At 46.4% G+C, this 16,205-nt stretch overlaps 1 protein-coding gene across 1 annotated transcript in view; it reads right to left on the minus strand.

Annotated features, from left to right (window-relative positions):
• Window positions 1–16,205, minus strand: part of PLXNA4 (plexin A4) — a 577,512-nt gene that overhangs the window by 532,900 nt on the left and 28,407 nt on the right. The window contains exon 2 of the mRNA XM_084633028.1: window positions 8,170–8,352. Within this exon, the coding sequence (XP_084489154.1) occupies window positions 8,170–8,352 (183 nt within the window). The remainder of the gene's footprint in view (window positions 1–8,169; window positions 8,353–16,205) is intronic.

The raw sequence follows: 16,205 nt of genomic DNA on the forward strand, positions 1-16,205 counted from the left end.
ACTACTGATTCAAGGCCAACATATTCAAACACAGGGCACCCAAAACAGAACACACTGGCCTACAGTTAATAGCCTCACAGTGTCCCTTTCAGCAACGTCTACGTGCATCACTACCCTCTGCTGAATGGAATCAGAACTATTCAACTCTGTGTCTTAGGCCCTATACTGTTAAAAGCTATTGGAGAGTCTCCTGTAGTTCAAGTGGCAGGTGCTGGGGCATTTGGAGAGGAATTGATTCTACGTAGAACATTCCCCAAAGGTTTTCACAAGGCATCAACAGCTCATTTAAAGGAAGAATATTACAGAGTGAAGGGGAATTGTTCATGGTTCAAACACAGCACAGCTGTGTCTGCAGCTGGTGAACAGAGGTCACAATATTTTGAATTTTTGATGACATTGACAATTTTGGGGAAAAACAAGAAAAAAAAATCTTTCCCCCCATGAATTACGCCCCTCCCTACCCCGCCCATCAGCTCTCCTGTTCTGTGGCCAGGTATTTAGATCACAAAACCACCACCATGAATGTCACTGAATGGGATACCCTCTTGCTGAGAGTCTCAGCAAAGAAGTCAGAGAGGGATGAATGAGTTATGGAAACAAGCTACCTTCTGACAACACTCATAAATACCCCAGAGGTGACTCCTCCAATGGAGGCATGAGGCAGACAAGGGGGTGGTGGGGGAACTTTTTATTGCTTCTCCCTCCCCCCAGGGAAGAGAACTTATGCAGCCAGATCCCGCTCTCAGATGAGTTTTGTTCACTTGGATGGAGGGAGTGACTCCAGATTTACACCGGTGTCATTTCAGTTCTTGAATCAGGCCCTTGGTCACCAAGGCTGTCAGTCTGAACACCACCAATCAGCTCACTCCCACCTCTAAGAATAGGCTGCCACACTTTGACAACCACATTCAACTACAGCCTGGGCCAGAGATCAGCAACCAGATCAAAGAGAGGAAAAACACAAGGCAGGAGTGGCAGTGACATAGGAAACAGCTACCCCAGGCAAATGAGGGTGGTGGGGGGAATAATGTGGCTCATGGTGAAAGAGAGATGGATGTGCAGTGCCTTATCAGGGACTGGCTGTTATTCCAACTAGCTTCCTGATAACGTAAGAAGCTTAATCAAATATGCAAATGACAGCCTATCTGGAGACAGGGGGAAATCGAAAAATAAACCCAGAGATCGTGCATTAAACTAGCCCATGAAATAAGGAGGGGAGAAAAGAGGTTCCTTCTTTTGATAAAATTCTTTCAAAAGATTAAATTAAAGCAAAATTAATTAGGAGAATCGCACTTAACCCAACTCCCCGTAAGAGGGGTCAGCAGGCAAGAGGCAATCAAGTGAAAGACAGACGCAAGAGGCACTAAAAGAGCTAGCCAGCCAAGGAGAAAAAATAAAAGAAGACTTCACCATTTTTGGCTGGGCTGTCTAGCGGGGTGCTAGATGGAGAGTTGACAAGCTATAGAGTCCCACTTTGACATCACTGGGAAGCTGGAGGGGCAGATGAAGAAATAAGCTGATTACTTAATATCCATCAAGTAACAAATGAGAAGGATTGTTGGGTGGGGGGAGACAGCAATGCAGAGACCATTGGTGCCTCAGTTCTTCTTTGGTCCCACTGCACCATGGTATCCTGTGATGTAACCGTGGGAGGGCAGTGCATGGTTATCTACAGTAGGAGATTCACACACCACAAGGAGCAGCCTGTCCAGCCCAACAGCCGGCATACCCCATGGCGCCTACAGCATAGCGCGTGCTGCAGCACAGAGAACCCCACCTGCCCAAAGAACCCTGAAGCATCGCTGCAAATCATGGCATCCTTCAGTGCATGGCCCACAGAGGTCTGTAGGGTGCAGCACCCCCCGTGGCCAGCAAGACAGCCCACCGCAGCGCATGGCTAACTGTCCTCTCCAACCTAAGACGAGCCCTCATGGCATAGCATTTCGGCTGCCTCCAAAGCAGCACAGAGCATCCTACATGGCATGGCATCCTGCCCCACCTTACCAGGAAGAGCCTGCCCCATGAGTTAGCCTTGTGACAACTTTGGCTGCTTTGGAGTTAAGTCAGTTGAGTTCAGACTGCAGTTTCCCATGGGAAAGCCCTTGGTGCGGTATCACATGGCCCCTGCTTCTCTCACAGCCAGCGGTCCCTTTGATTCTGATGTTTCTGTTGGGCTGGTGTTAAATTTTAAGTAAAAAGGCATGGGGTAGCACTGCCAATACAAATCACTTGGGGGCAGCAGCAACCAATTGCCCCTAGACTTTGAAGTACAGATTGGATCTGGGGGGTGATTATATTTTCATTTGCAAGTCTCATTGCATGGCTCCGAGACCTCATCTCCCATGACACGCCAAGGCGCTTCTGAATCAGAGCCTCAGGAGGAAAAAAACAGCAGCACGCAACGCACACAAGAGACAGAAAACAAGTCAAGAAAGTGCTCAGTAAATACAACCTCTCAGCACCTTGATGGCTGGATGGTTTAATAGCCAGGGGGTCTTCAAGGGAGCCAGGTGATGCTCTTTGCCAGAACAAGCCAATAGCTTCTTTCAAATCCGGTTCTTGCTGGGAACTGTAAATTCTTTGCAATGGATGGAAAGGAGTTTTTCTGCTGTACTAGGCACCAAAAGGAACCTTGAGAGCTTTGCAGTATGTTGCACGAACAGGATCTAGCTGGAAGGGCCAGGGTACTAAGCAGTGATGTAAATGATCGTGTTGTGTTACACGCTGGGTGGGAGTGGTAACTTGCACTGACGGCACTCAGCAGATGTCCAAAACAAGTGTCAGGTCTAGTTTGGTGCCAAGGACCAGCTCCAGCCCCTTGGTTTGTAGATTTGATTCTGAAATGGCAAGGAACTGATTCCACAACAATTTCTGCAGCCATGGAATTGCAGGATACATAGGGCACCGACCATGGGGGAAACCCTCATCCCATGCAACCCCACCTCCACCTCAGAGGAGATTACGGATAGTAAAAAAAAAAAATGGGCCCGTTCTCAGGTGCTGAAACGGAAAGAGGAAGTGGAACTGGATGCCACAGGAGTTTGGTAATGGGACACACAAGCCTTTCTATCTATTTAGGCCCTTATATTGCACCCATCACCCTGGTATCCAAGTGCCTCTCACCTTTAGATCATGCTGGAGTACATCTCATGATAGTAGTAACCAAATGTCATTACCATCTGTGGCTTTTAAGTGGCTTACATGGACCAAATTAGTGGGTCTCACTCCAGTTCCCAGTAAGCAGTTGTCCATGTAAACCCCACCACTGCACTCGTGCTCTTTTGTTGTGTCAAGGACTGGATGGGCCACAGAGACTGAATCACTCTTCTGAAGCATACAGGCAATGGAGATGGAACTACATTAATCTAGAGAACCATAAACCCTTCCAGGGTCACAGATCTTTCATAATATGGCTCTACATGTCTGGAGGATGAAGAGAACTTTCAGAGATATCAATAAATAGAACAGAGAGGGATGTATCTTCCAGCTCCATCACCAGAAGGTAGAATAATTTGCAGACTCCAGCTGATATCAGAAGCTGGGAGGAGATGACCTCTCAGCAGATGTGGGAGACTTCACACTGTTATTGTGCACTGTAGTCAAGTCCAGTCACCAAATATTTAAAAAAATAACTTTCACAAATCATACTCCCTCAAAGCAGAAGGAAGGAGAAAAGTTGGTTTCTCTGCTGACACCTTGCATGGAGCCATCAGCAACCGAGTGTCCTCCAAGGAACATCAAAACCAGCTCATCATCAGCTGCATATTCAGAAACCTAATCGCATGGATAAATAGTAAAGGATCATTGTGTTTACCTGCAATTAATGGGAACTCACCATCTCCACATGACAAACCTAGGGCTCCTTTATTTGCTCAGTTTCTTTGGACACTGATGGAATAAGGGGTGAAAAGAAAAAAAAAATTCCTCCTCCTTACACAAGTGCTTTAGTATTCTGCAGCCGTGCTGCCCAGTTACACAAACTCACACACAGCCACCACTACCACGCTCGCTCCTCTTCTGTTTTCCCATCTCCGAGAGTTATTTATCCTGGTAAAATGTTGTTGAATAAATCAATCTATTCCTCCCCCTGCACAACTATGGCGCCTGGTTACAGCACAGCCCTGTTGAGAGAGTTGGGTGGAAATCACTCCCCACAGGGTTGAGCTGCTACGGCCTTCTCCCTAGGCCAAACCTCAACCCCCCCCCCCCCAACACACACACACACACATAGAACCTCAACTTTGCTTTGCATGGTCATCTGCCCTTCCCTAACACAAGGGCTGGTTGATATGCAGCATGGACACAGCTTCCTTGCAGTCTATAGATTGATCTATCCACAATTCTAGGGTCCCCACAGAGTTTTAGTGATCACAGGTGATCAAGACTTTGGTTTTCTCTCTCTTCCAAAGACATATACTTTATGTAAGGAATTTATAAGGCCACCATTACCATATATCTAAGCACTTCACAATCTTTAATGTACTAATCCTTACAGCACTCCTCTGTGCAAGGTAAGTATTATCCCCATTTTACAGATGGGAAACTGAAGCCCAGAGAGGCTAAGTGATTTCCGCAAGGCCACACACAGTCTGTGGCAGAGCAGGGAATTGAATCTGGGTTTCCCAAGTCTCTAACCACTGAGCCAACCCTCCTCTCAGCTCATAAATGACACCAACCTTCACCAAACATTTCAATTAATATTTCCAGTTTCTAATACGTGCTTGTGCCGTGGGGAATTTTCCCTCTAGACCACTTTGCTTTTTGTCCTTTTTATCTCTTCATTCTGTTTCATTCACTCTTTTTCCACTCCACTTCTAGCTTGGTTTTTCCCTTTTTTTTCCTCCTTCATTGTTGTCTTGGTTACATGGCCAGACTGTCTTGGTTACATGGCCAGACTCTCAATACACAGCTAGTTTTCATTCTAATGATGTGTTCTTGTAAAGCACAATATTTTACTTCAGTTGTATGTCACTGGAAAATTCCTTTGATGGAATGTATAACAAATGTATAATATTTGTACATCAACCAACTAATATTGCTTTATGACTGAGTAGTTTGCAGGGCTTCCACAAATTGCACATCTTGAGAACCTGAGATACAATATGTATCGTTTATATAAAAATAAACACACACACACACACACACACACACACACACAAAAACAGTACATTCTTAACTGCAGAGAAACAGGGTTCTCCAAAACGGTCTGCTACTTACTTGCAACAAACCTTTCAGTATCAAGAAGTAAATAGATTCTGTACCTTTAAGGCAAACAAGTGCATAATAACTCCATCCCTTGTGCAATATTGCTCACACAATCTGGCTGACCCAGAAATGGATCACCAGGTGTTACCCTGCAGGTAACATTACACCAGCTGTCTGGAGGGGGAGGGGGAGGAGGAGCAGTGAAATACCATCGTTGCTAGGACCCATTTGGAGACAGGCACTGGGAAACCCTTGGCCTTGGTCCAGAGGGGACCATAAGTTCATCTGAGCCTACACAGGTTATTTCAGAGACTGATTTGCCCATAGGAGGTATTTCTCTAACCCCAAATCAAACACTATGCTGATTGGATGGGTTAGCAGCGGCAGCATCAATGGGGAGAGCTGGAACCGAGAGCTCGGCCACTCCTCTTCTCCTGCTATGGAACAAGACCTCCAACGTGACGAGGAGACCAAACCAAATGTGAAGCCCCAAAAAGCTCAAGATGGCTTGGCAGATGCCAGTTTGTCCCAGGAGAAAAACCAAGGCTCTTGAGCAGAACTAGTGGCAAGGACATGCGCCTGCAATGCGAGGGAGCAATGTCTGAGCATCAGACCGGCCCTTTAAATTTCCCAGGATGTGTGGGATTTGGAAGGGGAGGGAGGCTGGTGTTCTAAGCTCAGAGCCGTTGCTCACAGGCCATCCTTCTAGGCTGAACGGGAGTCACAGAAGCAGCATTGCTGGGAGTCAGATCCTGTTCTCCTAGCAAGAGGGATGATGGAATGAGAGAGATTTCTGCAGGGAATGGATACCCCAGATTTGCTGGGCCAAAACAAATACAAAGACAGAAGCATTTCCTGGGCTAATGCAGCTTTCCACACACTGCATGGGGAAAGCTGCCTCTCAAAAAGACACTTCGTTGGCTGACTGCTGATCCCAGCCCCTGTGCTCCTGCACTGCTCTCACGTCCATTCCCTGTTAGCTACAGTCTGCAGAACATTATTCACATTTAGTAAACATGGAACAAAAGGCAGCTCTCAAAGTTTCCTGTCAGCAGCTCAGCTTCCCTCCTCTGATTCTTTACCCTAAAAGGATGCCCCTGGTCTCCACCACACACTGTAAAAATAAAAGCCTTCCCAGCCCGTATGCCCGGGTTTTCTATGCTCCCAACAGAAAGAGATCAGTTCCTAGATTCTGTAAAATGACCTGCAAAGGAGGGGGAAAAGGTGAGAGCTTGTGCCTTATTTTGCATCTTATGATACATAAAGAAGGTATGAAAGTGTTGGGGGTGCAGTCTAATTTTTTTTAAACATTTTTAATTCAGATCTCATCTCCCCTATTTTTTCCTAGCAGACACTATAAGCTGTTGGAGAATTAGCTGGGTTACAATGACATCACGGATAACAGGGAAGTGAAAAGTAATTAAATGGTGGAGGGGAAAATGATTTTTACTCAAATGGTTTACAAACGACTTAGCTTGTTTTGGTTGAGCCCATTTCACACATGTCTGAACACACAGCGGCAAGAAGAAAAATACTCTTATTCGACAGCCCTACCCCCTTTAATTAAGGACTGAAACAGTTCCCAATGAACATATCTTGGTCCTCCAGGGCAGACCTCCACATGAACAGGGAAGGCAGGACCAGACTTGACATGCCTGATATTTCTAAGATAAAAAGCAAGCAGAAGATACCTGTGAGCAAGTGACTTCCCTCACCCCGCTCCATACACAGTCCACACAAGTTATAACAGGTCACCAGTTAACCCCCCCAACACACACACACACCCCGCCTCCCCACCACACACACACACACACACACACACACACACGCACACACTCTCTCTCTCGGGGTTTACTTTTATTCACAAGGGGAATTCAAAATGACACACAAAATCCAGCCCAAGTCTTCTTCCCAAGATTGGCAGCTTCCAAGGCTCCTCCATGAGGACTGCTCAGTACACATCCTAGTTCTCCACTCTAGAGAGCCACTCCCACACCTCATTATTCTGATGTGGTAACGATACACATCACTTTGCAGCAGGAACATCCTCTGGCTCCATTATTCAGGCAAACACTGCCAGCCTGTTGCTGCATCATATAGGGCTCTAAAAGGGGGCACAGAGCCCATTTTTAGCATTGGAAGGTTACCTTTAATGGCTCTTAGTAGCTTAAGAATAAAACACCTGCCAAAACCACTGGTAAAAGTCTTTCCGTCTTGGCTTTAGCTTCAGAAGACAAACACAAGTGCCCCAGACAATAAATGACAGCAGCTGTTACAATCAAAGCTACAGCTAAGCCATGGACATATACAGTTCATTTGGAGGGTGTCTAGTAACTTTGAGAGGGACTTAAGCCCAGATTCCATAAAGAGAGTATTTATTTATATGGAGTCAACCATGGTTACCCAGTAAACACAATACTTATTACCTTTCAAACACAGCTCTTCTTTCATAGAAATCCCTCTCCCTTTGCATAAACACACACTCAGCCTTACCCAGATAAAGCATCCACTAACTTCTGTGCTAGGTTTGTGGTAAAAGCATGTCTGGTCACATCGCTCTGAAGGAACATCTCCAAAGCATGAGTCATATTTCTTAATAACCCATAGCACCAGTAAGTTCTTCCTCCACAGCACCCACAGACACCCTGTGATCAGCCATTTAATTAGACAGTCTGAGCTGAGAAAGTTTGTACTTAGATCTACGCTATACCAAAGTCTGAAGGTGGCTAGACCCATGGCCACCATCTTCTGGAAGGTGCAACATTAGAAGACTTATCCCCTCAGTCACGTCAGCCTAATCCCTCAGAGCTAAAGTGCAATCTTGCACCAACCGATACAATTCAACTCACATAACAGGTAACCATGCACCAGGCCTATAAGACGCTTCCCACTCATCTCGACACAGTCAGTCTCCATAGCAACTAGCAGCACTGACTTAGGAAGGCCACGCTGGGCCAGGCCTACCTTTTTCATCTTGCCACTCTTGGTGCCCACGAATGCCAGTGAGTGGTTCTTGTAGACATAGGCGATCACAGATGTCATCCTGTCCCCATCCTCGGTGAAGATGGGGAGTCCTCGCACCATCTCCGATACTCCCAGGGGGGCATTCATATCCAGGCCACAGAAATTGTCATCAATTGTTAACAGCTGTGAACAGAAGGGGGCGGGGGGGAGAGAGAGCATAAGGCCACGGTACCCAGTTTAAATAATACAGGAGTACCTAAGGGGCCCCAGCCAAGATCAGGGCCCCATACCAGATGCTGTACACACACACACACTCACACACACACTCTAAAGAGAGAGTCCCTGGCCCATAGATCTTACAATCTAAAGAGACAAGACGGACAAATAGCTAGGGATGCTGCAATGGGGGGCGGGGAGGCCCTGGCCCTCCCTCTTTTGAAAATGGACAACCTGGTCTGTTAACTTTTCGCTACAGACCCCACCCCTGGCCAGGCCGGCAGGTGGAGCCCAGCCAAGGAGCCCGGCAGCTTTGGGGAGCCATGGACCATCCAACTGCCTGGGGTGGGGGAGCCCCAAGAGCAGCTCCAGCCTTTGTCCCCACCCCCCAGGCTCCCCACCTAGGGCAGGTGGAGATACCTCGGCTCCCCACAGCTGCCTGCACAGCTCTTACCATGGCTGGGCTATGACTCTGAGTTAGGGCCACCGGGGGGGGGGGGGCAGCGGTGGCAAGTGGGGCAATTTGCCCCAGGCCCCAGCTCCCGGAGGGGCCCCCATAAGAGTTTTCGGGGGCACGTCCTTCAGTGCTGCCGAACACACCCAGAGTGAAGGACCCGCCGCTCCACCGCCGCTTGTTCCACTCCATGTCTTCAGTGAAGTGCCCCGAAGATTTGGAGCGGAAGGACCCCCCGCCGCCGAAGACCCCAGGCCCCCTGAATCCTCTGGGCAGCCCTGCTCTGAGGTTCCACCCGCAACCGGAGCCAGGTCAGGATAAGAGCCACAAGGTCAGCTGTGGAGAACCTCAGACCCTCCACCTGGCCTGGGCGGGGGCCCCAGGAGTGGGGACCCCAGGGGCAGGGACACAGGCTGCTCTTGGACCCCTCCCCTACTCTGAGCGGGTAGAGGGTCATGGCTACGCAGCCCAGCTTTAGCTTCCGGCTTGCCAAGGGGTGGGGGGCCCTTCCCCCTCCCCCACTTTTGGGAAGGTAAATAGCCCACTCTTACACAGCAAGTCAGTGGTAGGGTCATGAATAAAACCCAGGCCCTCCTGAATCCTAGTCCAGTCCCCTACCCACTGGACCACATCACCTCATCCTTTTGCCTATTAGTTTATCATTCATGGCCTAACAACCAAGCCCATGGTCTGTTAAGAATCTCAGCTTAAACATTCCCAGTTTGTGTCAGAAATGCACATAAATCACAAGGGACTCATTTCCCAGACCTGAAGAAGGGCTCTGTGTGGCTCGGAAGCCTGTCTCTCTCACCAACATAAGCTGTTCCACTAAAAGATATTACCTCACCCACCTTGTCTCTCTAAGGGAATCAGAGTCAGGACTCCTGGGTTCTATTCCTGCTCCCCCAAATCACACAATGTGAGCTTGGTCAAGTCAGCTAACCTCTCTGGGTCTCAGTTTCCCCTCTGTAAAATGGAGGTCACTAACACCTACCTGCCTCAGAGGGGGATTTTGAGGAGGATTAACTCATTAAATGTCTGTAAAGGACTTTGGGTCCATGGAGGACAAGTTCTGTAACTGGAGCTCTGTAGTGGCTCTCTCTTTCTTTCCAAGTGCTGAAGACATCTGTAAAGCCCTAACAACCTGAAAAACTGCCCCTTCCCACTTATACACCTTCACAGCCACTATGATCTTCTGGGCTGCTACTGTCTCTTTCTGGACCTGAACGCCTCAGGATTGGCAGCAGAGGACTTCATATTTGGAACTCGGTCCACGAGAGCCCAAAGTGGACAGCCATCAGAACGTGGTGGAAGCTGTGAATGCATTTGGTTTAGCATATGGTTAGGCTTCTTTGATGGTGCTTCCTAGAACATCAATAGGCAATGTATACGCTGCAGCAGATGGCATTGGCAGAGGCATCTCTTCTACCCTAGCTCTAGGCAACGCGGTTTGGTGAGGAGGGCATTGGACTGGATGTTAGGAGACCCTACCCTGTTAACAGAGGTCCTCTCCTTTAGCTCTATGTGCTTTTGCAGTTCTATCAGTGCTGGTGTTGCAACATTCCAGTTGATCACGGAGCACTAGGTGGTGACGAGGAAGCAGCCCTAGATGGCCAGAGTGTGGTGTATAATAGCACATTTGCCAAGGCAATAGGTTCTATGGACCTGATCCATCAAAGCACTTAAGCATGTGCTTAAATGCTTTGCTGGATTGAGGCCTATAAGTGTTAATTAAATAAGCGTGCAGAATGTCTATCTAATTTTCTTAGATCAATAATAAATGATTATGAGCATTACTGTTATATTTGCTTTATATTTGCTCATATCTTCCTTGACACATGGCTAGAAATTACTGCTCTTGCTTGAGTTCCCTAGCAATAAAAGCCTGAAGTTGATCAGGTTTGTCCTCACCTGGCAATTACAGGGAATAATTGCAGATGGTTTTATTGAACAGGAGAGTAATGTGTCTTTAAAATAGTTAGAAACATACAAAGCCCCCCCCCCCAAGCATTTAAAGAGATATTAGAAAAGAACAGCAAGACCTGAGCTCTAGCCTATTAGAATCATTAATCTCTGGGAACTGCACCTTCGGAGTTAAAACATCAACTCAGAGAGCAACCCTGGATCAAATCTTAGGACTCCATGAGTCACATCTTGGGTGCTACTAGTTTACAAGCTGGTAGAATCTGGTCTTTGGAGTTTGGCAATATATCCTTTATACTAAGCATAAAAGGTATATGGCCAAACTCCAAAGACCAGATTCATCCTTTGTGTAACCTAATTGTACACAGTGATTACCCTGTAGAACTCAATGAAGCTAGATACCATTGGGACCAAGACCCTAGTAGTGTTTGAATATTTATATGGACAGGGCCGGCCCACAACATTTTGGCACCTGAGGCGGGGAGCTCAAATGACGCCACCATGTCCCTTTGCTAGGGCCAAAACTTTGAAAGGTCTCAATTCTGCCTTCTTCCTATTCTACTCCTTTCATGGTACTGCTTTGCTACCTACCCCAATAGAGGAGAACTAACAACTTAAAATGCCCTGTTCAAAAATGTTAAGTAACACTTAACTTTCAAATGCCTGAACAGCAAATGTAACTTTTCTTGTCTGCAGAGCAAACACTGGCATTTTTATCTGTTTGTGTTAGGATATAGATATTCAGGCCTGTCTGTAAAGGCCTATACTCTAAGAATTTAGGTGTATTCTTATCACTTGGCTAGTGATAGAGGTATAAAAGAAAGAATCAAAATCACTGTCTGCTGGTGTAAGGGCCTTCTCTTACTGTGACAGTCTGAGGCCCTGTTCTTAGGCTAAGGCCTTTGGCTAAGCAGCAGAGGCAGCCATAAACTGGGAAGCAAACAGTCACATCCTCACATTCCAAACTAGTCACACTGAAATAAGGTGCTATTCGGCTGTTAGGAATACAATCCTGTCCTGATAGTTCCTATCACCTCCAGAGAAAGGGAAGTGCCTAGAAAATGTAAAAGGAAACTTAGTTTGATAGCATCCTGTCTGGCAAGAACTCACTTATCAATAGCTGGGATGTGAAATCCTCACTTCTGTATTGTCTTGTCATTATAGTTCCCACTTTGCTGTTGTTTGTCTGTATAATCTCAGTCTGGTTCTGTGATTGTTCCTGTCTGCTGTATAATTAATTTTGCTGGGTGTAAACTAATTAAGGTGGTGGGATATAATTGGTTACATAATCATGTTACAATATGTTAGGATTGGTTAGTTAAATTTCAGGAAAATGATTGGTTAAGGTATAGCTAAGCAGAACTCAAGTTTTACTATATAATCTGTAGTCAATGAGGAAGTGACTGGGTGTGGGTGGGCATGTGGGTGTGTGAGATGGGAACAGGGAATGGGGGTAAGAAAATTGGAATCATGTTTTGCTAAAGGGGGAAATGGGAATGGGAGTAAGGAAGTTGGAATCATGTTTGGCTAAGGGTAGGAATGGGAACAGGGACACAGGTGTAAGGCTCTGTGGTGTCAGAGCTGGGAAGGAGGATACTAAGGAAGGAAACTGGAATCATGCTTGCTGGAAGTTCACCCCAATAAACATCGAATTGTTTGCACCTTTGGACTTCGGGTATTGTTGCTCTCTGTTCATGTGAGAAGGACCAGGGAAGTACATGGGTGAAGGAATAAGCCCTCTAACAGTTTGAATAATCAAAGTGGTGCTTTCCGGGCCTTCTTGGTTGCAAAGATTTGAACTGCTTCCTGAAGGTCCACAATCTGGGCCTGCTCTTGCTCTACTGAGATGGTTGCAAGGCTGACCAGCCTCTCCTGTGTCATTGTGGAGCGTAGATGTGTTTTTATTAAATGCAGCTTGGAGAAGCTGCGTTCTCCACTGGCAACTGTTACAGGAAGTGTTAGAAGTATGCGCAGAGCAACAAAAGCATTTGGAAAGAGGGTGGTCATCTTATTTGTGCACATATTTTCCACAACAGCCTTTGGAGTTGATCCTGCTGAAATGTATCTTGAAAGGGCTTTCACTTCATCACCTAAATCACTCGCATCAATATCGCGCATGTCATCACGTGTCAACACTGTCTCTAGTGCCCGGCATTGCTGGTGTAGTGCTTCTTCAGGTATAGTGAGGAGTTTTGGAATATCATACAACATCCCAAATATACTGCTGTGTTCCTTGAGCTGCATGAAATGTTCTTCAACTGACTGTATTGCACAATCTAGCACCTGGTTAAAGAATTCAACTTTGAATTGTTGTTTGGGGTCTCTTATGGGATTATCCTGTGCCTCATAATCAAAATGTCTTCTTCTTCAGTGACTCTTGTATTCACAAATAGGTGGGAAAATAGCTTCAGTGTGAAGTTCCTCTGCCAATTTCTGTGCACTCTTCAGAACATTTTGAAATCCCTCATCTGACCGGTAAGTCTGTAGGTATGACTTTGCTTTGTCCAGTTGTTCCATTGCTCCAGATATATCAAGGTCAACACCTTGGAGCCTCTTGCTTACAACATTTATTTCAAACAGTATGTCATGCCACAACACTAAGCCACACAGAAATTTGAAGTTATGTATGTTTCTGGTGATTCCATTTCCCTCTGCCACTGTTCTCCCACGAACAGTTGCTGTCAATAGCATTATCCTCCATAATGGCAACTATGGCATCATCTATCTTCCCCATTTGATGTTTGATAGGCTTTATCGCCTCCACTCGACTTTCCCATCGTGTGGCACTCAGTGGTTTCAGTGTCAGAGAGTTGATGCAGAGAAAAATACATAGATGCTTTGAATTACATTAAAAAATTCAGCAGCCTCACTAGAAGCTGATGCTGCATCACTGACCACCAAGTTCAATGAATGAGAACTGCATGGGACAAAAACAGCTCGAGGGTTTAACTCTCGGATCTGTGTCTGCACTCCTCTGTTCTTTCCTCTCGTGTTGGCACCATTATCGTAGCCCTGACCTCTCATGTCAGCTATCGCAATTCCTGTATCTTCCAGCTTTTTAAGAAGCACGTTTGTCATACCAGCCCCTGTAGTATCATCAATGTCAATAAATTCTAGAAAATGCTCTCATTTCAGGGACATTTTCACTAGGTTCTGTTGTTGTTACAAAACTCACCATTAAAGTCGTTTCTTCCATATGGCTGATGTCAGGTGTGCAGTCCAGAATAACAGAGTAATATCTTGCTGACTTCAGATCTGCCACAATCTTCTGTTTGACTTTTGTTGCCAGTAACTGTATGATCTCATTTTGAATTGTTTTTCCAGGGTAGTGGTGTGTGTACATTTCTTGGGTGATGACTCTTCTTAGATGCTCCTGGAGTACAGCATCAAACTCAGCCATCAGCTCCACAATTTTAAGGAAGTTTCCATTGTGTGGCACATACAGCTGATCTGAAGTTCCACGCAGTGCTAGGTTTTGGGTAGCAAGCAGTCTCACAATGGCAATGAGCCTTTTCAGAACATTTTGTCAGTAAAGAAACTCTGATGCAATCTTCTCTTGATGCTGATCATCTATGGTTGCCTTTAACCTTAGTGGCATCTCAAGCTCTTTCCACCTATGGAATGCCCTCTGGTGATTTGCTGCCTTCTCCTGGCATGCCAGATTTCTGGCCAGATTTTTCCAGTCCTTTCTTCCTGTAGAACCTAATGTGGCTGGAACATTAGACTGGAAGAGTTTGCAACAAAAACAGTATGCACCATTCTGGGTTTTTGAGTACATAAGCCATGGCTTCTCCACTTTGTCACCATTGGGGATTTCACACCAGTAAAGTGCTGGATGGAAACTTCTATTTTCATTGTCTTTGGGGAACATGAAGTTTTTCACTTGCTGTGGCCCACGCAGTACAAGGAAGTCCCTCAGGCCACTGCTCAAGTGGGTCCACAGTCCTGGATCATCTAGACTTAAGGAACTAAACTCAGCAGCAGCTGTTTCTTGCGCCTCCACCACACTCTTCTCTGATCTACACTTTTCTTCAGGAATGTGCACGGTTACATCCATTTGAGAAAGAGATATTGATGCTGCAGTAGCTGCCAGGTCACCTGCCCTCTGACAAACTGGAAGATCAGGCATCTCCTCACCACTCACATCCTCACTGGGGCCGGAAGGCTCACCGTGAACATTTGTGTCTATGTATCTCAGGAGAGCTCCTTCCTGCTTAGACAAAAAAGCTTCCTTTGCTTGCTTTCTTTTTCTGAATGCTGCCCCCGAGGGGTGTTTTCTTCTTTCACTCATGACTGCTGTTCTGTGCCAGCAATAGTGGCTCTCAACACCCAATTGAAGGGAACAAATAAGCAGGCTGGTAGCAGGGCCTGGGTGAGGGAAGATATCAGCATCTTAAGGGCCTAACTGGCTCCTACTATGTCAGTTGACTGCCTGTTCTCCGCAAGTGGGTTCAGGGAAGCAGCAGGAAACAGGAAGCTCCCTGAGAAGCTGGTGTTAATCAGTCCAGGCTCCTGGGGGTGCTAGAGAGGTCCATAAGAGGCTCCTCCTCCTCTATCTCCCTGCAGCTTTCTGTTATTCCCTCTCACCTTTTCTCCTGCCTGCCTGTTATGTCTCTTGTGCCCTCTTTCCTCCAGCACAGCACTCCACCATCTCTGTACATCTAGAGCAGAGAGAATACATACATAGAGCAGACACAATTTTCTACACTCTGGGTCTTAGTGGCGCCCCCCCCACACACACCCCTAGTCTGGCACCTGAGGCGACCGCCTCAGTTCACCTCATGGTAAGGCCAGCCCTGTATATGGATGGAAACATCAACAGTTCCATTAGATAGGATAAAAAATATAAATGAGATATAAATAATCATGCTTCAGGGCATCAGCCAATTACTAACTGCACGGGGTCAGGAAGAAACAAACTATGAGTTGATTATTCAATAGCGGTCTGCTTCTGGGTTTCTCTCTGAAGCATTTGGTATTGGCCATTGTCAGAGACAGGACAGCAAGCTACATGGACTGTTGGTCTGAGGTAGAATAGCAGTTGTGATGTTCTATGACGGGTAAATTGCAACAAAATTCACTTGCAATCAGGCCCAGTGCGACCAGAACCCTTAGCGAACCTTGCAGTTAACGTGATTTGTGTTTCACATCTGTAACAAAACCAGGCCCACATTTAGCCTGACCCACTTGTCAGACAGACAGAGAAGGAAATGAAGAAGTCCCATCCTATTGGTGTGAAAAAAAAAATCCCCTTTTCCTTCTCATGACTTTGAAGAAAGAAGGGGGAACCTATTTCGCCACTAAAAAGATGCATTTCATTAATGGGAACCAAGACACTTCACTCTGGATCCAGGGTATGAAACCCCACCCAAAACACCAGGGCTGGTGCGGGCAAGCACTGAGAGGCGAAGACAGGTCGGTACGTGATCCTTAGACATGAGGT

Source organism: Lepidochelys olivacea (genome assembly GCF_965140295.1).
Source record: "Lepidochelys olivacea isolate rLepOli2 genome assembly, chromosome: 1".
Classification (NCBI taxonomy): domain Eukaryota; kingdom Metazoa; phylum Chordata; order Testudines; family Cheloniidae; genus Lepidochelys; species Lepidochelys olivacea.